The 26035-nt window shown below is 44.1% G+C and overlaps 1 protein-coding gene across 1 annotated transcript in view; it reads left to right on the top strand.

Annotated features, from left to right (window-relative positions):
* MTTP (microsomal triglyceride transfer protein) overlaps window positions 1–26035 on the top strand; it is a 142274-nt gene that overhangs the window by 52958 nt on the left and 63281 nt on the right. The window contains exons 4-7 of the mRNA XM_063918627.1: window positions 11003–11110; window positions 13869–13985; window positions 21599–21738; window positions 24180–24333. Of these exons, the coding sequence (XP_063774697.1) occupies window positions 11003–11110; window positions 13869–13985; window positions 21599–21738; window positions 24180–24333 (519 nt within the window). The remainder of the gene's footprint in view (window positions 1–11002; window positions 11111–13868; window positions 13986–21598; window positions 21739–24179; window positions 24334–26035) is intronic.

Raw genomic sequence — 26035 nt, 5'->3', positions numbered from 1 at the left:
TGTAAGGTGCATTATGTTTATAAGGACTTTAATGTGTCTCATATGTGTAAGGGGCATTACTATGTGGAATTGTGTATAAATGCATTACTAATGTGTGGCATTATGTGTATAAGGTGCTCTACTATGTGGCGTTGCATATAGAAAGGGCACTACTGTGTCATCTAATGTGAACAAAGAGCAATAAGGTGTGGTGTAATGTGAATAAGGAGCAATTCAGTGTGATGTAATGTGAATAAGGGGCTCTACTGTGAGGAGTAATGTTTATAAGGTAAAGTGATACTACTGTGGGATGTAATATGAATTATGGACACTATCGCAAGATAAAATGTGAATAAAGTTGCAGTACTGTGTGGCGTAATTGGAATTGGGGTTACTATTGTGTGGCCATGTCCCTTCCCAGCAAGAAGATGCCCTTTTTTGGGCTGTGCGTCAAATGTGCGAACTGTTCCTATTTAAAATATAGGGGGTACAAGGACTGCTATGGGTGAGGGGTGATGGTGCTGGGAAAGAGGTGCAAGGTCAGAGGCAGAACCAGCGGTGGTGCTAGGGGGCACCAGTCAAAATCTTGCCTAGGGCATCATATTGGTTAGGGCCGGCTCTGTCCTTAAGAGAGAAAGGAGGAATATGGATTGCACTGGGAGAATGCCAGGCAAAGAGTTAGGTCTTACCTGGATCGGAAGGGACTTTAATTTGTAGAATTTTGTATTCACACTCAGGGTATATATTTACTAAGATGTGAGGTTTTTTTTAGAAGTGGAGATGTTGTCAATGGTGCTGAGCAGCAGGGGTCAGAGGTGAATGTGCTGGGCCCTCCTTGGAGAATCTTAGCACCTGCTCCTGTAATCCATATGATTGACTTTGAGTACAGAGAGTGCTCTGCAGGAAGTTGCGCCCCAACTACCCTGTGATTTTGAGCCAAACTGTTGGGCTTGCAGCCTGCTAGTAGCCCTTGATGAAGAGCTGGCTCTAAGCAAACACCTGTACCCCACCCCTGCAGTCCAGGCCATCAGGTTATTTTTCTTTATAAGAATAAAAAGTTTATTATTTGGGTGGCTGGTGGGCCCCCTGTGCAACACAAGGCCTTAAACAGCTGCTGGGGTTGTCATATGGAAACTCTGGCCCTGACTCCCAGTGAGGGCAGACAGTACATTTTGGATGACCACTTAACCTAATGCTTTATACAGTAATTGTGTGTCTATGCTATTTTTATTGCTTTGTCAGGTCCATCCATTCAGCCTGAGAATTAGCCACACACAAGTACAGCATGCACATGTATGTATGGGGTGTACTACGAATGGCCAGCTGTCAGGCTCCCGGCGCCCAGCATACCAGCACCGGGATCCCGACAGCCGGAATGCCGGCAGCGGCGTGAGCGCAAAAGAGCCCCTTGAGGGCTCGCTGCGCTTGCCACGCTATGGGCACGGTGGTGCGCTGTGCGCACCACACTATTTATTCTCCTTCCAGGGGTGTCGTGGACACCCCTAAAGGGAGAATAGTTGTTGGTATACCGGCGGTCGGAATCCCGGCAATGGTATGCTGAGTGCCGGGATCCCGACAGCCGGTATATCGAGTGCCACCTATATGTACGTACGTACGTACGTACGTACGTACGTACGTACGTACGTACGTGTATGGTCTAAGCTATCAGGCACTTAGTTGCTTGTACTATGTTGTACTTCATTGTGCTCGTCCCCCCACGCATTCTACTCCCCGGGATCCTGGTGTCGGTGTGGTGAGCGGTAGGATCCCATGCGCCGGTCACTCATACCCAACTCTGTTTAAGTACTCTTAACCCATTTTTATCTTGTAACATCAATCATTGCATTTCCACAGTCTAATGTACAGTGGGACACTTGGTGCATCAGGTATTATCACAGACTTAGAGTATGTACAAAACTGAAGGAAAATCTCAAAGATCAGCTTGCTTAGTGGGAACTCTTTTCAGTTGCTATCACCTTTTTCTCCATTTATAAACATCTTGAAGTTTGGGGTTTTTAATCTCTGAAATGATTTTTGTCTGCTACTTACAAATGACGTCACAAAATACATGTTACCACAAGATCCTCATAAGTGTTGCAATTGTTTCTTGCTTTCTCCGTTTCAAAGTTCAGTGTTGCCATTCATGAGTCATCACAGACAAGTAAGGTTACACTGGGATAGCAGAAAGCACAAAGGGTAATTCCTGGTAATGCCATGTAATCATATCTTCTGTGTAGCAATAAAGTAACTGTAAGCATGTAAGTAAAGTGATTTCCAGTAAGTGTGTATCTACATCACTATATCAGTTTGGATATCGTGCAAGAATTTATAGCTGACAGTCTAAAAGTCTAAAAAGGGATGTAGTCAAAAGATCGACATTTATCGTATTGACCCCACAATGTCGAGTTATGATGTCGACAGGATTTTATATGTATATATTTTGAGGGGGGAAGGGGGGAGTTTGTGGCCACATCCCACACACAGTACCTGGGCCCGGCAAACCTCTCTATGGCTCAGCAAGGAGGGGGGGTAGAGGTAGCTGTCACACACCGAGAGATAGTGCTATAGACTGAGAAACATCCTTTGAGAGACCAGGAGAGTCTTCTGACATCCTGAGACGAGGCAATAGCCATATACCTAAAGAAATCCTGGTAGAGGCAACAGCCATAGACTGAGAGGTCTAATGCAAGAGATTAAGCAACAGGCTAAGGGATACAGGAGCTTATTCATCATCGAGGCCACATGAACAGTAACCAGAGTAGCAGTGTTACCTACCACGTTGGTGCCAGCTGACTACACATGCATGACCTGAGGCACACATGCATACGGCTGCAGGGCACTCAGTGCAAAGTCAATAAAGGATTCCTCGTTGCAACCCTGGATCTCCTTACCATAGGAAGGAGTGGTGCTCTGGGCAGCAACGTTATCTGAAGCTGCTGATGGTTCCCACAGGCAAACTCCAAAAACTTTTAGTTTTCAGAGTTTATTGAATAACAGGCAACTCCATCGGGCTTCTAATACTGAATGAGCTGATTAATACATGTGGAAACTAGCATTTCAGCATCTGTAACAAGCACAAAAGTCATAATAAATAGGCCCCTCAGAGAGACAGCATTCTCAACCTGAGAGAGATCCTAAGTGAGAGAAAGAAGCCGACAGACAAGTTGCAGGGAAGTGATATGCTGCAGAAACTAGGGAGATTCATCAATGTCTGCTGAGGTTGGAATCAGAGTGGAAGCCGTCCCTGCCATATGCTGCCAGACAGCACTGCAACTGTTCTTGTTAGCCAATGTTTACTCTGCATCAACCGTCCGCAGCATGGCCCTCATTCCGAGTTGTTCGCTCGTTGCCGATTTTCTCTATATTGCGATAAGTCGCTTACTGCGCATGCGCAATGTTCGCAGAGTGCATGCGCTTAGTTATTTTACTCAAAAGTTAGGTATTTTACTCACGGCATTATGAGGATTTTTCTTCGTTCTGGTGATCGGAGTGTGATTGACAGGAAGTGGGTGTTTTTGGGCGGAAACTGGCCGTTTTATGGGTGTGTGTGAAAAAACGCTGCTGTTTCTGGGAAAAACGCGGGAGTGGCTGGTGAAACGGGGGAGTGTCTGGGCGAACGCTGGGTGTGTTTGTGACGTCAAACCAGGAACGAAACTGACTGAACTGATCGCAATGTTTTTGGGCGGAAACTGGCCGTTTTATGGGTGTGTGTGAAAAAACGCTGCTGTTTCTGGGAAAAACGCGGGAGTGGCTGGTGAAACGGGGGAGTGTCTGGGCGAACGCTGGGTGTGTTTGTGACGTCAAACCAGGAACGAAACTGACTGAACTGATCGCAATGGCTGAGTAAGTGTCGAGCTACTCAGAAACTGCTAAGAAATTTCTATTCGCAATTTTGCGAATCTTTCGTTCGCAATTCTGCTATGCTAAGATACACTCCCAGAGGGCAGCGGCTTAGCGTGTGCAATGCTGCTAAAAGCAGCTAGCGAGTGAACAACTCGGAATGAGGGCCCATGTACTCTGTTTTACACAGAGAGATAAATGGCTAATTTGCACTTTTTATGTAGGATTTCATTGAGCAGTAAGTGATAGTGTATTCAGTATAATGTGAGCTGTAGTCTTTGCAGAGTTTTGAGAAGCTTGCAATTCAGCCTAGCGTGTGCTGTAGACCACTACTGCATAACCAATAATATAGTTCAATTTTGTACACAATCTCTAATGTTGAAGTGTATTGCCTTGCTATAGATATTTTTAAAATGTATATTGTGCATTTCTGATACATTTAACCTTGGTGAACCAAAATATTACTTACTGTAATCCCTTACTGGGAAGACTAGACTGTAAGTGTAGACTATGGGGAACATTTACTAAGCAGTGATAAGAGCAGAGAAGTGAGCCAGTGGAGAAATTTACCCATCAACCAATCAGCAGCTCTGTATGATTTTATAGTATGCAAATTATAGATGTTACTTCAGTGCTGATTGGCTGCCGTGGGCAACTTCTCCACTGGCTCACTTCTCCACTCATCACTACTTAGTAAATGTACCCATATAACTCTTATTTATACTGTGATTGGTTGAGCCTTTATACCGGATCGAGGAATAAAATGTGTTATTCTTTTGCATTATATATGTCCATATCTCTTTTAGCCTTGGGGAAAACCTTGCCTCTCTGCTGGTGTGGGATACAGCAGGAAAGTATTTCCAGAAGAGGACCATCTTGCATCAAGGTTCCTCTATTCTGTAGCATTGCACCTACTAATGTGGGAGCAGATGAATTAACCTTTGCAATCTGGCTGACCAATTTACAATTATGTAGCACTTATCCTCATGTATGTCATCTCTGTTGTTACACAGTCTTTGTTTTAAACTTTTAACTTTTTGGTCCCCAGCTGAAAAGCACAACGGAATATACTGTACTAGTGCCCTTTAAATAAATGTTAATAAATTAGATTTGCCACAATAAAAAAATGGTTGGTATGTCTACTGTAGTGAACAAAATTGTGTCTCTAAATAGGCTTAGGTTGTGTTGGTGTTTATGTGGAAAATTGTTTTGAATCTTAAGAAGCAGTTATCAAATTTGACATTATCTTTCAGATCAAGATAGTGAAGTAATCCTTGTGTTTACAAAAAAAATAGTGATAGATGTAGGTGATAATCCTGGAGGGCAGTCACCTGTCCTTTTCTGAATCTCTACTCACAAGTATGTGCTTTCTGTTGGCAAAGCAAATGTACACCTAACAATAAAGAAGTAAGATTCTCCTGGCTGCAGCAAAGTGTCCCCCCGGGGTTCACAAACATATATGTTGCACATAAACATAGTTAGACTATTTAGACAAGTGTGTCTAATCAGAGCTGGTTTAAGGTTTGTGGGGGTCCCTGGGCAACAGACTTGTGGGGTCCCCTATCAATAAAATTATTAAAGTGATAGAGCGTCTATTCACTGGAGTCAGAGGGAGAGGGAGCATGCCAGCGGCTCGCAGAGTGCTGGGCATGCCCCCTCAGTGATGAAAACGGGGGCGTGGCTCACGATCGCGGGTCCTCCACGAAGCCATGCCCCCTTTTCTTAGGCCATGACCCTTTTTCGGGAGCGCATGTGTCCCTCTTTAGAAAAATGAAAAGTTGGGAGGTATGCATATAACATTACTAGAACCAGGATTTTTAAGATCTACAAAACTAAAGTTAGGCTTTATCAGTCTTTGTTTTAGGATTTTATAGGTTTAAAAATCTCAGTTTAGGAAATTATATATTGTATGAAAATAAAGCAAAACCATGCAACATATCATTATGTTTGAAACACTATGGGCGAAATGTAATAGAGTGAGAGTTTCAGAAAGTGAGAGATTTGTTAAGGTTTTTCAGTTTTTTTTAAAGTGCCGATCATTTACACTGCAAAACCAGGCTGATCTTGCTGTGTGGGACCCTAGTGCCCAGAAATACAGTGCTGCCGGCTAGAGAGGAGGGGGCACAGACGCAGCCTGCACAAAGGCCTCCTCTTCTCTAGAAACGTCCTGCATACATGGGCCTCAGGCAAAACCAGTCAGAATGTTACACAGTTCGGCCATGAATGAGACAACTATCAGATTTTAAATACATGTTTTGATATTTCATTTATGGATTTTTATGTTATGTATTTATTTCTAATTTTTTATTTTAGGTTGTGATCTGAAACCTTAAGAAGCAGTTACATTTGAAATAATGCACTCAGTACAATTTTTTTGTTGTTGCAGTACTATTCTCCCGGAATGTTTGGGAGACTATCGTAATTCACTGGGAAAAGTAGGCATGTCTCCCAAAGTCCCCTCGCGGCTGCTTAGTGACTCCCACTTCCCAAGTCTGGACAGCTTGATGGCGTGATTTCGCTGAAATGCATAGGTGTGGCCCCAACCACCACTATACAATGCTTGCAATCATGGCTTTATAGGAGGGTGATGCAACTGTGCCATCACACCTTCTGCACTGCCCAAACACCTGCATCGCATTCCTCACACTTGGCTACCCTCTACCAGGGAGATGCCAGAAAGTAGATAAGTATGGTGTGTGCCTGGCATATTTTGGCAAAGAAAGGGTGCTACATTGAAAGCAGTACACTGTATGGGGAGGTGTCTTCAGCAATGTAAAGATAGTGGGCTTTCTATCTTATAATCATTGATTAAGTTCATTATGAAAAAAATTATAATTTTTCCCTCCTGTTATAGTACACATTACAATGAGAGCAGCTAGTTAGTTTTAATCATACTTGTCTACCTTTATACCCAAGTGCCGGGTAAGATTAGATGGCTAATGCAGTAGGACTGGCGCTGTGAATCACGTCACTGTGCCCACTTGTGTCATCAAGTCCCCACTAACTCAGAGAATGTGGTAGTTTGATCTACTGTTCTTGGGAGTTATGTAGAGTTACCTAAAACTCAGGAGTCTTGCACACATTCTGGGAGAGTAGACAGTTATGGCCGCTGGTAATAAATTATCAAATGGATCCGAACAAGTAGCTGCGTTTCTAGAGAGGAGGGGACCTGTGTGCAGACTCTGCATGTGGGCCCCTCCTCTCCTGTAGCCGTCACCACCGCTGTCAACACTCTCAGCGCTGATACTCTGGCACAGTGCCAGAGTCTACAGCGCATGCACAGGACTCCGAAAAATGGCAGCGGCGCCATTTTTTCAGAGTCCTACACATGCGCTGTAGACTCTGGCACTGTGCCAGAGTCTCTAGCGTTTAGTGCGCTAGCAGCGGTGGTGACGTCTACGGGAAAGGAGAGGGCCCACACACAGTCACCGATGGACGCCGGAAAGGTAAGTATAGAAGAAATGGGTGCAGTGTGTGCAGTGTAGGCCCCCTCTGGACCCAGGGGCCTGTGTGCACCGCACACACTGCACCCATTATAGATACGCCAGTGCGAACAAGGGTTTGCCATGCTACAGATAGGTAAGTCAAGACGAGGAAAGGGGGGTTCGGTTTTGGCTGCAGTGGAGAGTTTCAGGGGGTACACACGGAGAGATCCATGCTTAATTTCTAAGCAATCTGACTAGAGATCTCTCCGTGTGTATGTCCCATAGCGACAGCGATGTGCGCTATCACAGGTACTAGATTGGCCTGCAGGCACAATCTAGCAGATCACTCATTTCACCACTGGGTGAAATGAGCGTCCCCCCCTCGCTCAGAACACATCGCGCTGTGTGCTGAGCGGGTGGAGAGATGTGTGCTGAGCGGTCTGTGCTAGTTCGCTCAGCACACATCTCCCCGTGTGTATGGGACTTTAAGGCTAGGCTTTGGGGAGGGGGAGTTAGGGTTAGACACCCCCGAGGAGGGTTGAAGTTAGGCTGCGGGGAGGGAGGGTTAGGTGTAGGTGGCAGAAAAGGGTGGTTAGGGTTAGGCACCACCGGGGAGGGTTAGGATAAGGCTGCAGGGGGAGGTTAGGGTCAGGCTGCGGAAAAGGAGTGTTAGGGGGTTTGTGGATTAGGGATAGAATACTTACCTATTAGATGTTGAAATCCTGAGCGTCGGGATGCCGCTGTCGGTATTATGACTGCTGGCATCCCAAGCGCCGGGATCCCGATCAAATATAAAATTGATTCACATTATGAAGGAGCATATAAGAGCGATTCAGCCTTGGTCTTCCCTGCATCTACAAGTCCACTAATTATCTGTCACATTCCCCGGTATTGATCTGCTGCTGCTGTAATGACTTATTAAATGTTATTTTACAATACCCAGTAATCAAATCAAGCGATTCTATTACAAGAACCAGAGGCTGCTATAATGATTGCGAGTCCAGTTCCAGCCATAGCGATACAGAACTTTGTGTACCACTGCAATGAGAAAAAAGATCTAATAATGTTTTATTGGTTTTTGGAAAAGTGGTTAAAAAGAAATAGCAGAGGTATATTTTTTTGTTGAGCTATTCAGGGAGTGTTCCTTCATAAAGACCTCAGGCAGTGCTTTCACTGCATATTGTTCTGTGCTTTTCAGCTAGTGGCTCTTATGAATGAAACAAGTGATTCTGCATTTCTACAGTATGAAATAAATGGTGACCCTACAGGGTGTTGCTATTGTTTTCTTTATTCCTGGCACAGGCTCAGTGGTACATAGCTCTATTTCACAAGTCACTGCAAATGTTCTTACAGTAAAGCTGGAAGTCAGCATACAAAGTCCTTAAGTGTAAAACAGCCCCATGATTGACAACATGACAGTAGATAAAGCTGCAGTTCAAAGACTACATGGTTGGCGACACGTCATTCATTGTTTGGATGTTATTTTAACATTTGAACAAATCAATTATTCAATGCTTAATAAGAATGTGCAAATTAAATTGAATATATACAAATTACACACTGTTCTTACAGCTCATTAAAGCAACTGGGATCTCATAGATGCAATATGCTTCATTAAGACTGCTTTTGTTTTAGATTAAAATGGCGCATGTAGAGAAAAACAGCCCAAATACCATTCTACTTGCACAGACACAATAGCAGTAGTTCCCGAGGGGCGGGGAGATACTAATTACCTGGGCCCAGGCTTCTTGGAGGGGCCAGGGGGAGGGGTGGGGTGGTACTCTAGTCAGCTGTTAAGGGGGACATTGTGCCACTTTACACTGCTGCTGATTGGGACAATTGTGGATATAGTCTCAAAGTCGACATTCACAATGTAACGTCAACATGTTCAACATGTGGACATTATGTATGCAGTTGGTCGACAATACTATCTAACCCTAACCGCAGCCTATCCCTAAGCCTAACCCTAACCGCAGCCTACTCTAAGCCTAACCGTAGCCTAACCGCAGCATACCCTAAACCTATCCCTAACCGCAGCCTATGCCTAACCCTAACTCTAGCCTAAGCCTAACCCTAACTGCAGCCTATTCCTAAACCCAACCGCAGCCTATCCCTAACCGCAGCCTACCTCAAGCCTAACCGTAGCCTACCCTAAGCCTAACCACAGCCTACCCTAAGCCTAACCACAGCCTATCCCTAAGCCTAACCGCAGCCTATACCTAAGCCTAACCCTGATGCTGATATGTTCATATTGTAGAATTGCATGATGTTGACAACTTGAACATGTCAACATGCTGCATGCTGGCATTCCGAACATGTCCACATGCTGCACGTTGGCATTACAAACATGTCAACATGCTGCATGTTGGTATCTTGAGCATGTCGACAACTTAAACAAAGTTGCTGAAAGTTGGAACTGTTTGACATTATGACTGCATGTCAGTAGAAATGTTTATACTTGATATACGGTACTTTCAAACCTGACACATTTTCACAGTGTAATAATAGTCTGCTTAATTTACATTAGCCTGGGTTATTGCAGCAGCGAATAATAAGAGACCATTATTGTATATTTGTTCATATAAATTGTATTTTGTTTATTCTGATTATTATAAACTGCAAGTAACTATTTGTGCTGTGTTTAATATGCAGATTAAGGTTTGTTCAGATGATCTCCAGATGTTACTGGCATTGTGTTCTAAGTACAAGGGAATAGGGGCTAGTTGTTTTGAACATCATGCACCAGGACTACTGATCCTGTACCTGCCTGTACTGGTGTGAGCTGTAGTATAACCACAAGCCAGTCTGAAATATTACAGAAAAACTGTCCATGTGCCATTGTTCTGTAACTGTAGAAACAATAATGTATTGTATATCTGGCAAAGGATTATATAGCATAACATGTAGCATATGAAGCATTGGGGGTGATTCCGAGTTGTTCGCTCGTTGACGATTTTCGCTATACTGCGATTATCCGCTAACTGCGCATGCGCAATGTTCGCAGAGCGCATGCGCTTAGTTATTTTACACAAAAGTTAGGTTTTTTACTCACAGCATTACGAAGCTTTTTCATCGCTGTGCTGATTGTAGTGTGATTGACGGGAAGTGGGTGTTTCTGGGCGGAAACTGGACGTTTTATGGGAGTGTGCGGAAAAACGCAGGTGTTCGAGTTCCAAAACGCGGGAGTGGCTGGATAAACGGGGGAGTGGCTGGGCGAACGCTGGGTGTGTTTGTGACGTCAAACCAGGAACGAAAAGGGCTGAGCTGGTCGCAATGGCTGAGTAAGTCTGGAGCTACTCAGAAACTGCGGGGTAATCGTTACGAGAAAATTAGCGAAGCTTTTGTTCGCAATTCTGCTATGCTATAATACACTCCCAGTAGGCGGCGGCTTAGCGTGTGCAATGCTGCTAAAAGCAGCTAGCGAGCGAACAACTCGGAATCACCCCCAATATCCCTTCAGACACTTACTATTACTAGGATGACCTAAACTACTGTATACAGTTCAAAAATAACATTTTATTACAATTTTTACTACAGGCAATAGCCCATATGATAGTTACACAATGTTCACAAATATATATCTTTCTGTCAATATACTTTACCAGATAACATAGATTTATTAGATGAGCAATTTTTGTGAGCTACAGTACTTAAGTTCAATTAAAGTCACCAATGCACTGAAATAAACTTTCTCCGCTGTGTATTGTTTATCTGTTAACATGTATGGATACAAAATGTTTGTTTGATTTTTACCTTAGGTGAAAACACTGTATCTGTACCAGAATGAACCCACAATCCTTGCAAACATCAAGAGAGGCTTGGCAAGCTTGTTCCAGATCCAGCTAAGTTCTGGTACTGTCACTGAGGTAATAGTCTTGTAGTATGTGGGCAGTAAGTACAAGTGGCAGCTTGTGGCCCAGCAGTTAGGAGGCCCAAGTCCTTAGATTCCAAAAGAGATAATTTCCTGTGCCCGCGAGGTCCGTGGGTGTTTAGCAAACACAGCATAGGATTAGGAGAGTCATTTTCCTATAGTGGGTAGGAAAGAAAGTATGAAATGTGTAGGTTTGTGCATAAAATTTGCCACCTGTTATGAGATATTTATTTTTTGCTTTTCTCATTCTCTCACGCCCAGTATGTACAGTATCATAGTAATGCCAGGGGCATACTTAGGTAGCTGTCTGGGGGTTTTCACTGAAAATGACTCATGCCATGTAAAAATTGTATTATTAGTTTTTGTTCTGTTTACCCTGCCAGCATTTAAGTGTGGTTCAATATAGATGTGTCCTCATAGATCTTTCCTTAATACGCCATGCAGCAGGAGATGGCTGGCTTGAGTGAGCTGACAGGTTCCGTGCAACCCCATTAGCGTTGAGCGCCTTTGTGCCGAAAATGCGTCTTATTTGCATCAACACTTCTGCTGATTAAAATGATATGTGACATGCCTATATTCCGTGCGCGTCTGTAACTGCATATGAAATGCTACGTTACAGTGTAATGTACCATTTCGTATGCATATACAGTCGTAGTCGCACACAGAATATAGACATGCAACATATCATTTTAATTAACAGAAGCTGCTTGTGCATCTTATTTGCGTCGTTTTGCAAATAAGAGGCATTTTAAGGGAAACAGTCACAAAAAAGATGCATGGCGTTACCAAGTCACATCACACTTGGGCCCTCATTCCGAGTTGTTCGCTCGCAAGCTGCTTTTAGCAGCTTTGCACACACTAAGCCGCCACCTACTGGGAGTGAATCTTAGCATAGTAAAATTGCGAACGAAAGATTCGCAATATTGTGAAAAGACTTCTCTGTGCAGTTTCTGAGTAGCTCGAGACTTACTCTGCCAGTGCGATCAGTTCAGTGCTCGTCGTTCCTGGTTTGACGTCACAAACACTCCCAGCGTTCGCCCAGACACTCCTCCGTTTCTCCAGCCACTCCCGCGTTTTTCCCAGAAACGGTAGCGTTTTTTCACACACTCCCATAAAACGGCCAGTTTCCGCCCAGAAACACCCACTTCCTGTCAATCACATTACGATCACCAGAACGAAGAAAAAACCTCGTAATGCCGTGAGTAAAATTCCTAACTGCATAGCAAATTTACTTGGCGCAGTCGCACTGCGGACATTGCGCATGCGCATTAGCGAGTAATCGCTCCGTTGCGAGAAAAAAATAACGAGCGAACAACTCGGAATGACCCCCGTTGTGTGACCAGAAGAGCTGTTTTACATGCAGGGAGGCAAGATGTTTGAGGATACATCTGTAGATCTACAGTAAAAAGATAGAAGGTCAATTGGTCGACCCTAAATTGTCAACATGCACAACGTTGACAGGGTCAAAAGGTCAATATGGAAAAGGTAGAGAGGGTAAAAAGGTTGACATGAAAATGGTCGACACAGAAAATGGTCTACACAATTTTTTCTGTTTTTTTTTTGACAATTTGTATGCTTCACCATATCTGAGCCAAATTAGTGGAAATGTGTACCCTCGTGGGCTTTCTTAGCTCGCCATGTTACTGACAAGGTTACTGTTCCCAATCGTAGTTCGCGTGGATGGTAAATTAATGAAAGATGATAAAAAAAGGGGGAAAAACCTTGTGTCGACCATTGTCATGTTAGCCTTTGGAACCTGTCAACCTTAAGCGCTGTCTACTTTTTACTTGTCGACCATTTGGGGTCGATCTATTGACTGTCTATCTTTTTACTGTAGATCTATCAACTGGATACCCCAGCATTCATTATGTTGGTTGATTCAATTAGGGGTGAGTCCGTTCTCCCTACATGTGCGCATATGCAGCACTTACGGTAGCCCAGAACTCGCTGATTTTAGTTCACATCACCACAGGGCTGCGTACAAGCTGCAAGTCTGGGGCAAGATGGGGAAAGAAAGGGGTGAGGTGAGGTGCCTTTGCTTACATTTCCACGCTGTTGCAACAACACTTCCCCCCCACTCGTGGCTAACTGAATTGACCCTATAGTGTCAATAAATTAAGAGAACTTTCTAAATATCAGGTTATCTGTAAAAGCTCTTTGAATTGTATATAATTATTCATGAGCCAAAAACAACCTTAATCAAATGTTAAGCAGGGCTGCTATAAAAGACTATATGATTAGGCAATTACGGAACTCCAATTAGTCATTGATTCATACTGTAGTTTTATCTGTGACAAGTCTATGCCCAGATTCCTGGTCTGACCAGATCCGACTAATTTGATTTAGTGATGAGCGGATTCGGTTTTACTCGGTTTTACTCGGTTTTACTCGGTTCTCAAAACGGCATCTTATTGGCTCACGGATGTCACGTGTTTTGGATAGCCAATAAGATGCCGTTTTGAGAACCGAGTAAAACCGAGTAAAACCGAGTAAAACCGAACCTCGCTCATCACTAATTTGATTATTTACATGGATATTGAACAAAGATCCGGTTGCTCCTTCCTGTATTGGGCTTGGCTCCGAGTTGTACACATTTTGTATGTAATTTCCTAACTTGATTGGATATCCCATGTATAAAATAAAAAAGATATACTGTACCACTGTACATCATAATAAATAGTTTACAGCTCAAGAAGTATAGACAGATCTACTGTGTATATATATATCTATTCCTAAATTATTTTATTTTTCAGGCTGATGTTTCGGGTAACTGTAAAGTAACCTACCAGGCACAACGCAACCAGGTGACCAAAACCAAGGAACTTAACAGCTGCAAGATTTCAAAAACTGGGTTCACAAATTCTAACAAGGTATTACAGACAACATATATGTATATATTTAAAGTGCTGCTTTAATGATGGCTTTTGAAAACTACTAGATTATATTTGTGCTAAATAGAAAAGGGGCTTGGAGTCTAATGCGCAGCTAGTTTTCACCAGGAACACATGCAAGGGCATTTGAGTTTCCCAATTCCTGAAATGCAAATCATGGCCTATTGAACTGGTCCCTAGTGTGGTAGGCTGGAGCATAGCCAGCAAGCAGGGTCAGTACACAGAGTGGTCTTGCCAATGTCAGTGGGATTAAACAATAAACTGTCAGGTTACAAGCTGTGGTCAGATCAGGAGAATCAGTATACAGCCAATGGATGAAAGAGAAAGTGGGTTGGGTCAGACTACAAGCAAGAGTCAGCAATACACAGTAGTTAATAACAAACATACAGAGAATGCTGTAGCTATGACATCTAATACTCTGGCACCTCTCAGGTATCAGAGTAGGGTTTAAATAGGCAGGGCTTATTTGGATTGGCTCCATAGAGACATCAGCAGCAGTCATATGACCTCAGGTACTAAACACCAGGAAAGTTGTGTGCCGGTTCCTACAGGAAGGAGGAGGATACCAATCAGTGGAGAATAGAGGGAGAGAGCAAGAGGTCATCAGAGACTGCCCAAAGCAGCAGTGTTGAACCCAGCAAGTGCCTGCGGGATTCCAGCATTTCATGACGCTAATTAATAAAACCTGGAACCTCCTAGACTTTTTTCAGCCTGTTGATTGGTTGGCTGATTAACTATACCGTCAGTGTTCACCAACTTTATTTATAAAATGTAGCTAATTCCTTTTAAGGTCTTCAGTATTGGAGCTAATTTAGCTGTATCTCTTTCTTGAACAAAACAAAAGAAATACAGGTTGAGTATCCCTTATCCAAAATGCTTGGGACCAGCAGTATTTTGGATATCGGATTTTTCCGTATTTTGGAATAATTGCATACCATAATGAGATATCATGGTGATGGGACCTAAATCTAAGCACAGAATGCATTTATGTTTCATATACACCTTATTCACACAGCAAGAAGGTCAATTTAGCCAATATTTTTAATAACTTTGTGCATTAAACAAGGTGTGTGTACATTCACACAATTCATTTATGTTTCATATACATCTTATACACACAGCCTGAAGGTCATTTAATACAATATTTTTAATAACTTTGTGTATTAAACAAAGTTTGTTTACATTGTGCCATCAGAAAACAAAGATTTCACTATCTCACTGTCACTCAAAAAATTCAGTATTTCGGAATATTCCGTATTTCGGAATATTTGGATATGGGATACTCAACCTATATATGTTTTTTTGCAGCAGGGTACACTGGGATTCCACAGTGAATAACATCGGGGTGTAGAGTTGGATCTTGATCCGAGACACCAACAGGCTAAAGCTTTGACTGTTCCCAAGATGCACTGCACCGCTTCCTCTATATCCCCGCCTCCAGGAACTGGAGCTCAGTTTGTAAGTTGGTGCCTGCAGTACAGGCAGCTAACAGGGAGGGCTGCGTTAGGCAGCCCTGAAAAGAGCTTTTCTGAGAAGAATGAAGACTTCAAGGGCCGCAGCACAGGCACTAGATGCTATATGTCATACTGACATATCGTGCTGTGGCTCCATCATCTCCCCCAGCGGCGCTCTATACTCCCGTGCCCTGGTTGCCGAGTACTTACAACGGAGGCGCTCCGGTCTCATCAGGCACACATCACCGCTGCTGATCTCCTGGATCGCGTGGCCGCACTTACAGGGAGGAGGTAAGAGGGTCCCCCAGGTGGGACCCGCCGAAATCACGATCCGGACTAGATCCCAGGCGACGGACCGCGCCGCTGGCGTGGACACTGTGGCCGTGCAGGGACCCCACTACATCCACCAGGGCAAGGAGCACAGGTCGGATTTACTAAAATACGTTTATTACAGGCTCCATAGTACCCGGTGGTGAAGCCCAGCAGAGAGGATAAGGTGCTGACCTGTAGCCCCTCCCCCAGCTCCAGGTGCCACCTACAACAGATGTTCCCGCCCTGGAGCTGCATCTCTCTCTCTCTTCCTCACTCCCTGTCAGCGTTTGGGCACTATTACACACATGCTGAGCTGATTCTGGGACTGCTGGGCAATGTCTCCTCTGTAAAGCCGCCTGCCTCATCAGTGCTGTGAATTTACAGGACACTTAAGTATTTTACATGTCGTTTAGACAGTGTTAGTTAAGAACAAGTGCATAACTACAAGAATATTTAGTACAAGTATTCTGTGATATACATCCAGTGTTTACTGTGCATTGTTATATCTGTATACATACATAGTTTTATGTAGTATTACTAGTCCAGTGCAGTCTTATTGTTGTATGTAATAATTTCTTCATTGTACATGTGACTGTGTGTGCCTATAGCGGCCGTGTGGGGTCCATTCCGTGTATCACGACTTGCTATCACTATATTCTGTACCCTGAGGGGGCTAAGTGCATCAGGGTCATATATATATATATATATATATATATATATATATATATATATATATATATATAGTTTTTCACAGGATACACTGTTTTTTGTATTTTCCTCTATGTATTTCAGTCACCATTTACCACTTAAATCCTCCGTTTGTGTTCTGTATTGGCAGTCACACTCCACAGGGGTTTTTTGTCAGGTACTGTGTCTGGCTATATTGTACTGTTACGCCCTAAGGCTACATTTCCATATAATGTCTTCTACACAGGGCGGGAGATCTGTGGCTGATCCTGCATCATGCAGTGCTGACGCCGCGGATTTATCTGAGGAAAATATTCCAGCTGAGGGTTCATGTAACGGGGGCTCTGTACCCCTCAGTCAGACTGCAGAACAGGTGGCACACCAAGACCCACCTTGGGCTGCTTTTTTCTAATCTACTGACTATGCTTGTAACGAGACTTACGCCCCCCTGTGGGACCTCCTGTGCCATTACAGCCACATATTGTCCCTGTAGTTAATCCGCCATGGGCGGATACTCTGTCTACTCAGTTACAGCAATTAAGTCAGTCTTTGGTTAAACAAAAGCCTAACCCTCGCCCTCCTAGGACCAAGGTGTGATCTAAGCAGGCCCTTTCTTCCTCACAATCCACTCTTGTTTCGGATACTTCATCTGATGAAGATGGGGTATATACTGACCCATCAGACACTGATGCAGATGCTTCTGATGAGGAATCTACAACGCAGGTGGATGTTCCTGACCTATTGGAGGCTAGCAAACTGTTTGAGGATGAAACTGATTCTCCAGATACGTCTAAAAAACCTGATACGTTTAAACGTCAGAAGGTTACTAAATTAGTTTTGCCACATTCTCACCATTTGGTTGACATACGTCAGGAATCCTGGGATTCTCCAGGGAAGAAATTCTCCCTGTCCAAAAAGATGCTCGTTATCCCCTCTCTGCAGAGTTAAGTAAGAATTGGGAAACACCACCACCGGTGGACTCACATGTACTGTAGCTCGTCTTGTGGTGTCTTCTACTCTGCCTGTCACTACCGTCACCTCTCTGAAAGAACCGCTGAATAAGCACGTGGAGGGTTACTTGAAGTCTATTTACACTCTGACAGGTGCTGTACATAGACCCACTAAAGCTGCTTCTTGGGCTGCAAAAGGTATTGAAGCCTGGGTTCAAGCTGTTGAGACAGAGCTACCTCTGGATTTTTCTGATAATGCCAGACAGTGTCTTTCATATATTACCATTACATTCGGGAGGCGGCCTCTGATGCTGGTGTTCTGGCGGCCAAAGCGTCTACTACGTCCATTCTGGCTCGCCGGATTCTTTGGTTGCGGTCTGCGTCGGTAGACCTGTACTCTAAAAAGACCTTGGAGGTGATCCCTTTTAAGGGAAACATCCTATTCGGGGAAGATTTGAACAAGATAGTTGCTGATTTAGCGTCTGTTAAAACTGCATGTCTACCTAGTACTAATCCTTTGGCTCCGAAGGCTAAAAGTACCTCATTTTGTTCCTTTCGACCTCCAAGTAAAGCAAATGGTCAGGCGTACCAGAAACAGGCTCGCACTTCCAAAACCTCTAAGCCCAAGCCTAAATGTTCTTGGGCTGCCCGTCAGCCTGCTTCCAAACCAGACAAGCCTGCTGCATGATGGGGTGGGCCTCCCCCTGGGGGATCCCAGGGTGGGAGGCTGACTTCTGCGGTTCACCCAGGTATGGTTACAGACCACTTAGGATGCCTGGGTGAGGGAAGTCGTCACTCACAGATACGCCATCTCTTTCAAGACACGCCCCCCTCACAGGTTTTGCTCGACGGTTATCCCTTCGGATCCGTTAAAGGCAATAACTCTACGTTTAGTGGTGTAATCCCTCCTGGACATAGGAGTGACAGTGCCGGTGCCTCTGTCTCAGAGAGGCAGGGGGTACTATTCAACACTGTTCCTAGCCCCGAATCCGCATGGAACCTTCCGTACCATTCTCAACCTCAAATCTTTGAACAAATTTGTGAAGGTATCCAAATTCAATATGAAAACTCTTTGCTCTATTGTTCTGGCTTTGGAGCCCAAGGATTATATGGTATCCCTGGACATACAGGATGCTTACCTACATATACCTATTGCCATATCGCATCAGCAGTATCTGCGGTTTGCTATTGGCAACCTGCATTATCAATTCCAAGCCTTGCCCTTTGGACTGACTACAGCTCCTCGGATCTTCACCAAGGTCATGGCAGTCATGACGGCCATTCTCCATCGGCAAGGTATCAGGATCCTGCCATATCTGGACGGCTTGCTGATCCTGGCGAACTCCCCAGATGTTCTCATCCGTTATCTGGAACTGACGGTCCAATTCCTCCAAGCACATGGGTGGCTCATCAATTGGAAAAAGTCCTCACTGGTCCCTGCTCAGAGCATGGTGCACCTGGGGGCATTACTGGACACACACAACCAACATTTGTTCTTGTCTCCAGAGAAGGTCCTTAAGCTTTAGGACAGGATAAGATGCTTCCTGTCTCGCCCAAGAGTGTAGATACACTCGGCGATGCAAGTACTAGGCCTCATGGTGTTGGCTTTCGACATGGTAGAGTACACTCAATTTCAGTCTCGCCCTCTGCAGAAGCTAATCCTTGTCAGGTGGGACGGCCTGCCTCACCGGATCAGATCTCACTTTATCTCCTTGACTCCGGAGGTTCGTCTGTCACTGAGCTGGGGTCGTCCCTCCTGGATCTCCAACTGGGTCCTCCTAACGACGGATGCCAGTCTGCGGGGTTGGGGCGCAGTGTTGGAGCAACACTCTCTTCAGGGTCGGTGGACCAGGGAGGAATCTCTCCTTCCGATAAATATTCTGGAGTTGCGAGCAGTGTTCAATGCTTTGAAACTTGCCCTGCCTCTGGTACACAACAGGCCTGTTCAAGTACAGTCGGACAATGCCACCACGGTGGCGTACGTAAATAATTAAGGCTGCACGCGAAGCCGCATGGCAATGTTGGAAGTGTCAAAAATTCTTCAATGGGCGGAACGCCATCTGCCAGCCATATCGGCAGTGTTCATTTCGTGGGTCATCAACTGGGAAGCGGACTTCCTTAGTTGTCAGGACGTACACGCCGGAGAGTGGAGCCTTCATCCTGAAGCATTTCAACTCGTAGTAGACAAGTGGGGCCTACCAAATGTAGACCTGATGGCGTCCTGACACAATCACAAGGTTCCGGTCTTCGGAGCAAGAACAAGGGATCCTCAAGCAGCGTTCATGGACGCACTGCAATTCCATGGAACTTTCGGCTGCCGTATGTGTTCCCTCCGGTATCACTCCTGCCCAGGGTAAGAAGGTAGTTCAAGCAAGAAGGAGGAATACTACTTCTAATCGCGCCAGCGTGGCGAAGACGGCATTGGTTCTCAGACCTGCAGGGTCTCTCGACAGAGCGTCCTCTTCTGCTTCCGCAACGCCCAGACCTCCTCATTCAGGGCCCTTGTGTCTACCATGATCTGGCACGACTGGCTTTGACGGCGTGGCTCTTGAAGCTTCACTCCTGAGGGCCAAAGGATTTTCTGAGGTGGTCATTCAAACTATGTTGAAAGCCCGTAAACCAGCTACGGCTCGGATTTATTATAGGGTCTGGAATTCTTACTTCACCTGGTGTACGGCTAAGAATTACGATGTATAAAAGTTCAGTACTGCCAAACTTTTGTCTTTTCTACAACAGTGCCTGGACTTAGGCCTTCATCTGTCCTCTCTCAAGGTTCATATATCTGCCTTGTCGGTGTGGGTTCAGAGAAAGTTTGCGTCTCTTCCTGACGTTCACACTTTCACTCAGGGTGTTTTACAGACTCAACCTCCCTATGTCCCACCTGTGGCTCCATGGGATTTGTCTGTTGTTCTGAATACCCTGCAAGAGTCTCCATTTGAGCCTCTTGAGTCTGTGTACCTTAAATGGCTTACGCTTAAGGTCTTATTTTTGCTGGCTATTGCCTCTGCTCGACGGGTTTCAGACTTGGATGCCTTATCATGTTGGTCACCCTTTCTGATTTTTCACCGTGACCGTGCGGTTCTTAGAACTCACCCTGGTTATCTACCGAAGATGGTGTCATCTTTCCACCTTAACCAAGAGATTGTGGTAACGGCCTTTAACTCTCCTGGTTTGTCCTCCAAAGAGCGGTATTTGGATGTGGTACGGGCTCTCCGTATCTATGTGAAGAGAACGGCCTCCCTTAGGAGATCTGATTCTCTCTTTGTCCTATTTGGTTTTCACAAACGTGGCTGGCCTGCAAATAAGCATACTTTGGCCAGTTGGATTAGAATGGTGATTGCACAAGCTTATGCGCAGGCCGGACTTCCAGCTTCTGCTGCTATCAAGGACCATTATACTCGGTCTGTTGGACCTTGTTGAGGGGCCCGCCATGGCACGTCCCTAGAACAATTGTGCAAGGCGGCTACGTGGTCCTCAGTGAACACGTTCATCAGGTTATATGCCTTTGATACCTCCGCCTCCCAGGATGCCTCCTTTGGACGCCGGGTTCTTGTGCCCGGTACAGTGCATCCCCTCCCATGACGAACTGCTTTAGGACATCCCGGATGTTATTCCCTGTGGAATACCAGTGTACCCCGCTACAGAAAAGGAGATTTATGGTAAGACTTACCATGGTTAAATCTCTTTCTGCGAGGTACACTGGATTCCACAGGGTGCCCTCCCTGACGCACTTAGCTTCTTTGGGTTTGTATGGTATTACCCGCTGGTACCTTCTCCTGTCGTGAGAATGTGGTTCTATGTGGCTAACATCTACTGTCTCTTTTACCTGCTACTGCATTGGACTGGTTAACAAAACTGAGCTCCAGTGCCTGGAGGCGGGGATATAGAGGAGGTGGTGCAGTGCATCTTGGGAGCAGCTTTAGCCTGTTGGTGCCTCGCATCAAGATCCAACTCTACACCCCGATGTTATTCCCAGTGTACCTCGCAGAAAGAGATTTAACCATGGTAAGTCTTACCATAAATCTCCTTTTTACTAAGCACCCCTGTTTTAAACAGGTAAAACAATGTTGATTTGTTCAGCCCCTGGGTCTTTTTCCTATTAATGCATAAAACAAAACATATTTTTAATTTATATAAAACATATACATTTTCTTACAACATACATTTAAGTAATATTCTTATTACACAGGTCATGGGTATTTCACGCAAGCAAACATCCAGCTCTATTTACATTATTGAAGATGACATGATTAAATCTGTGTTGGCAGAAGAGAATCACGTGTTGACTCTTAACGTGTATGAGACCATAGCGGCCAAAATAATCTGCAAGTAAGTTTTGTCCTTGTATCCTTGCTTGTTTTCATGGTACAAGGAAAAGTAAAGAGGAGCTACAAAGAAAAGAATTAAGAATGGACGTAATAATAACAAAACTAGAACAAATACAGAGATAGTTATTATTAAGATCTTATCTATACAGTTATTTATACCCCTTTCAGACCGCCACCTATGAACACGGGTTATTGGCACATGAGTGCGCATAACCCATGTTCAGGTGCGGTCTGAAAAGTGCCAGGGGAAAAATACCGGGTTCAAACCGGCTCGCTGTGCGGTGTGAACAGGAGCCGGTTCGATGTGACCGGTTTCCTGTTCACTGTGTACGGGCAACGCTTGGAGATCATGTGATCTCCAAGCGCCACCACTGCCGCATCACCGCTGACATCACCAACCCGGCAATATGCCCGGTTGCTGACAGCGGCAGCGGGGCACCTGAGACGCTGTGAAAGGGTCCCAGGTGTGACCCGCCTCAGGCTGTGTGAAAGGGGTATTATATAGCGCATACATACTATATAATGCTTTACAGAGACGAGTCATTCACATCAATCCCTTGCCCCAGCGGAGCTTACAATAACGTCATGCAGCTTCCCCAAAAATGCAGCCGACCCACCCCCGCTTTCCCAACGCTGTCCCCCAACGCTGTAACTCCACCCCTGTCAATCACATTGTATGTATGTCCGTGCAGCTGCGATGTGGCCGCTATTGGTCGACAGTGACTAGGTCGACACCTGAAATAGGTTAACACTGTCATTATGTTAACATGGAAAAAGGTCGACATGAGTTCTAAAAATAAAAATTGGTGTCGTTTTCTTCAAAAAGTGACCGGGTACCCCAATTAGTGCACCGTGTCCCCACGCATGGCGAGCGAAGGCCAAGGTGCTGAGCACAGCAGTACTATTCCCAATCGTAGTCCACGTGGATTGTAAAGTATAAAAAAGTTTAAAAAATGGAAAAAAAATATATAGAAAAAACTCATGTCGACCTTTTCATGTGTTGACCTTTGCCATGTTGACCCAGTGACCATGTCGACATAATGACCATGTTGACCTCATGCATGTTGACCAGTAGTGGTCGACCTAACGAGTGTCGACCTAAGTGCTGTCGACCTAAAGACCGGATACCATCAAAACACGGAGTCTGCGTACATTTCTTTGGGAAAGCTGAGTTTAGGACAAACACATGTATTATCTCTATGTAAGAAATATATTTAATACCATAAATGAAATACCTATGCCAATAATCTGAAATAATGGATTCAACTAATAACAACAAATGCAGGGCCGAAACTAGGATTTTTGGCACCAGGGGCAAGTCAGCAATTTAGCATGCCCCCCCGCCCCAATAAAAAAAAAAAAAATATATATATATATATATATATATATATAAATATATATATATATATATACACATAAAAGATTAATAGTAAATAAATAAATAACTAATAATAATAATCATTAACATTACGCCACCCCACGAGGGAGAGAGTGGGAGGGAGAGAAGGAGGGTAGCTGCAGATATATTGGAGGAGAATCCGTACCACTGAGATTGATTGTATTGACAAAAAAGAGGGGGGGGGGGGTGTAGACAGGTTGGGGGAACGTGAATAGAGGGTAGAAAGGATGGAAACGTCTATATAAGAAATTATAAGAACTCACACAAAATTTATAACAAAAGTTAAAACATAGCAAAGCAAAAATAAAAGATTAAAATTAGAACAGAAATATCATGTATGTCTATGATCAGAAATACGTCCTAGTGGATGTGATCATCCAGATGACAGTGCTCTACTTTTTTTGGATGATCCATGTCAAATAATTAGATGTAGATTATAGTTGCATGGGTGCAGCGTCCCGCTCCCCTTAATAGTAAAGTTTGTGCACAATAAGGTAGGGTACATTGTTGCTTGTTCAGTATAGGGATGATTTCTCGCTCCTTGGTGAGTTGGTGTTTGGTGACAAAAGATGAGGAATTGCAGGAGCTTTAAATTCTCACTGACCTCAGTGCAGCCAGTGCAGCACAGTCAGGTACATTTTAGAGTCCAGCTCCAGCCTAACGCTTCTCGTCGCCTTCTTGGGGGATGAGACGTCATCCCCCAGTCTCAGCTGCACAGCGCCGTACGGATGGTGTAATGGTTAGCATTAAGCATTACTGTTAGGTTAATTAACACTAGCGTGTAAGTGTGTGTCCTCCCAATTGTCTCCAGACAAAAATTAACCCTAGCGTGTAAGTGTGTGCATGTACATATGCAGACTAGATGGACCAAATGGTTCTTATCTGCCATCACATTCCATGTAATATGTGGGGAGACGAGTAGGGCCTGTGCTCTAGTGCCCAATGCTGGGCACTGTTTAGATATTTATGCTGTTGTGGTTAGGAAAAGTGGACTATGCCAGAATAGCTCATTCCTCCCATGTTTCACTTTTTCACACATATAGACAAAAGCTGGAGCTACAGTCCATTGAAGCTGGACCCAAGGAAATCGCAGGAAAACAGATGGCCAGTGTAATAAAGGCAGTAGATGCTAAGTATGCAGCTATTCCGGTAGTGGCTGATCAGCTGAAGAATAAGGAATGCAAAAGCTGTCCTTTGGTGCGTAATAATAATGTTATATTCAAATCACTGTATGCCATGTCGACAGCACTTGGAAACATAGAATTTGACTACAAATAAGAACCACTTGGTCCATCTATTCTCCCCCTTTTTTTTTACCATATTATTATATCAAACCTTATTTGTTCCTTATTTTTTTGTAAGGATATCCTTATGTCTATCGCATGCATGTTTAAATTGCTCTACTGTCAGCCTCTGCCACCTCTGATGGGAGGCTATTCCACCCAGGGACGTGCAGTGAGCTAAATGGCTCAGGAGGCACTGGCTAACCCCAGAGCCAGAATTCCATGCAATATATGAGCCGAAGGGTACATGTGGGTATTATACACAGGTGCAGCATTATAAACTCCTGGAAATCTGGTGAGTTTTGATTAGAGATGTGTGGAAAGGATACACAGGTGAGGCACTGCCTCACCTGCCATAGACTTTTTACTCCAGAGTTTGGGCTATAAAAATTATTACAATATTGCAAAGAAGAAATTTCAAACAAATTATTAGTATTTTTCATATACTTTGTTCAGACAAAATTCTGGTTTAAACGTAAGTATGACAGGAAAGGCTCTGCCTCACCCCACCACACGTCACTGAATTTTCCACCTGTCCACTACCCTTTCTGTGAAGTCATTTTTCCTCAAATTTCCCCTGAACCTACCTCCTTCCAGTCTCAGTGCATGTCCTTGTGTCCTATTGCTTCTCTTCATTTGGAGAATGTTTCCCTCCTGGACTTTGCTAAAACCATAGATATATTTGAAAGTTTCTATCATGTGTCCCCTTTCCCTTTTCTGCTCCAAACTATACATATTGAGATTTTTCAGTCTAGGTATGTATTGTGATGTAGGCCATGCACCATTTTAGTTGCGCTTCTTTATACAGTCCCTAATGTATTAATATCCTTCTGAAGATATGGCCTCCAGAACTGAACACAGTATTCTAGATGAGGCCGTACCAATGACTTATACAGTGGCATTATTACTTCTTTCTTTCTGCTGCTGATTCCTCTCCCAATGCAGCAAAGCATCTGACTAGCCTTCCTCATTGCTTTGTTACATTGCTTACCTGCCTTTAAGTCACCTGAAATAGTGATTCCTAGATCCCTTTCCTCCTCAGTAATTTCCAGTATAGTGCTATTAATACTATATTTAACCTTTGGATTTTGAGACCCATGTGCATGATTTTGCATTTTTTTTTTTTGCATTAAACTGTATTTGCCACACTCTTGACCATTCCTCTAGTCTACCTAGATCCTCAATCATTTGTTTTACCCCACCTGGTGTGTCTACCCCTGTTGCATACCTTTGTGTCATCTGCAAAAAGGCATACTTTCCCTTTAATGCCATTTGCAATGTCACCAATAAAAGATATTAAAAAGCACTGGTTCAAGTACAGATCCCTGGGATACTCCACTGGTAACATTTTCCTTCTGTGAATGCACTCCATTTACCACAACTCTCTGTTTTCTATCCTGCAACCAAGATCTTATCCAGTCAATAATCCTAGTATCTAATCCGAAGCTTTCAAGTTTATTTAGCAGTCTGTGATGTGGAACAGTGTCAAAAGCCTTACTAAAGTCTAGATAAGCTATATCTATGGCTCCACCTATATCCATCACTTTAGTCCCACAGTCAAACAAGTCAATAAAATTTGTTTGACAAGATCTCCCCCCAGTGAATCCATGCTGTTT

The sequence above is a fragment of the Pseudophryne corroboree genome, chromosome 1 (genome assembly GCF_028390025.1).
Source record: "Pseudophryne corroboree isolate aPseCor3 chromosome 1, aPseCor3.hap2, whole genome shotgun sequence".
NCBI lineage: Eukaryota > Metazoa > Chordata > Amphibia > Anura > Myobatrachidae > Pseudophryne > Pseudophryne corroboree.
Note: the sequence above shows the minus strand (reverse complement) of the source record. Positions and strands in the feature narration are given on the sequence as shown.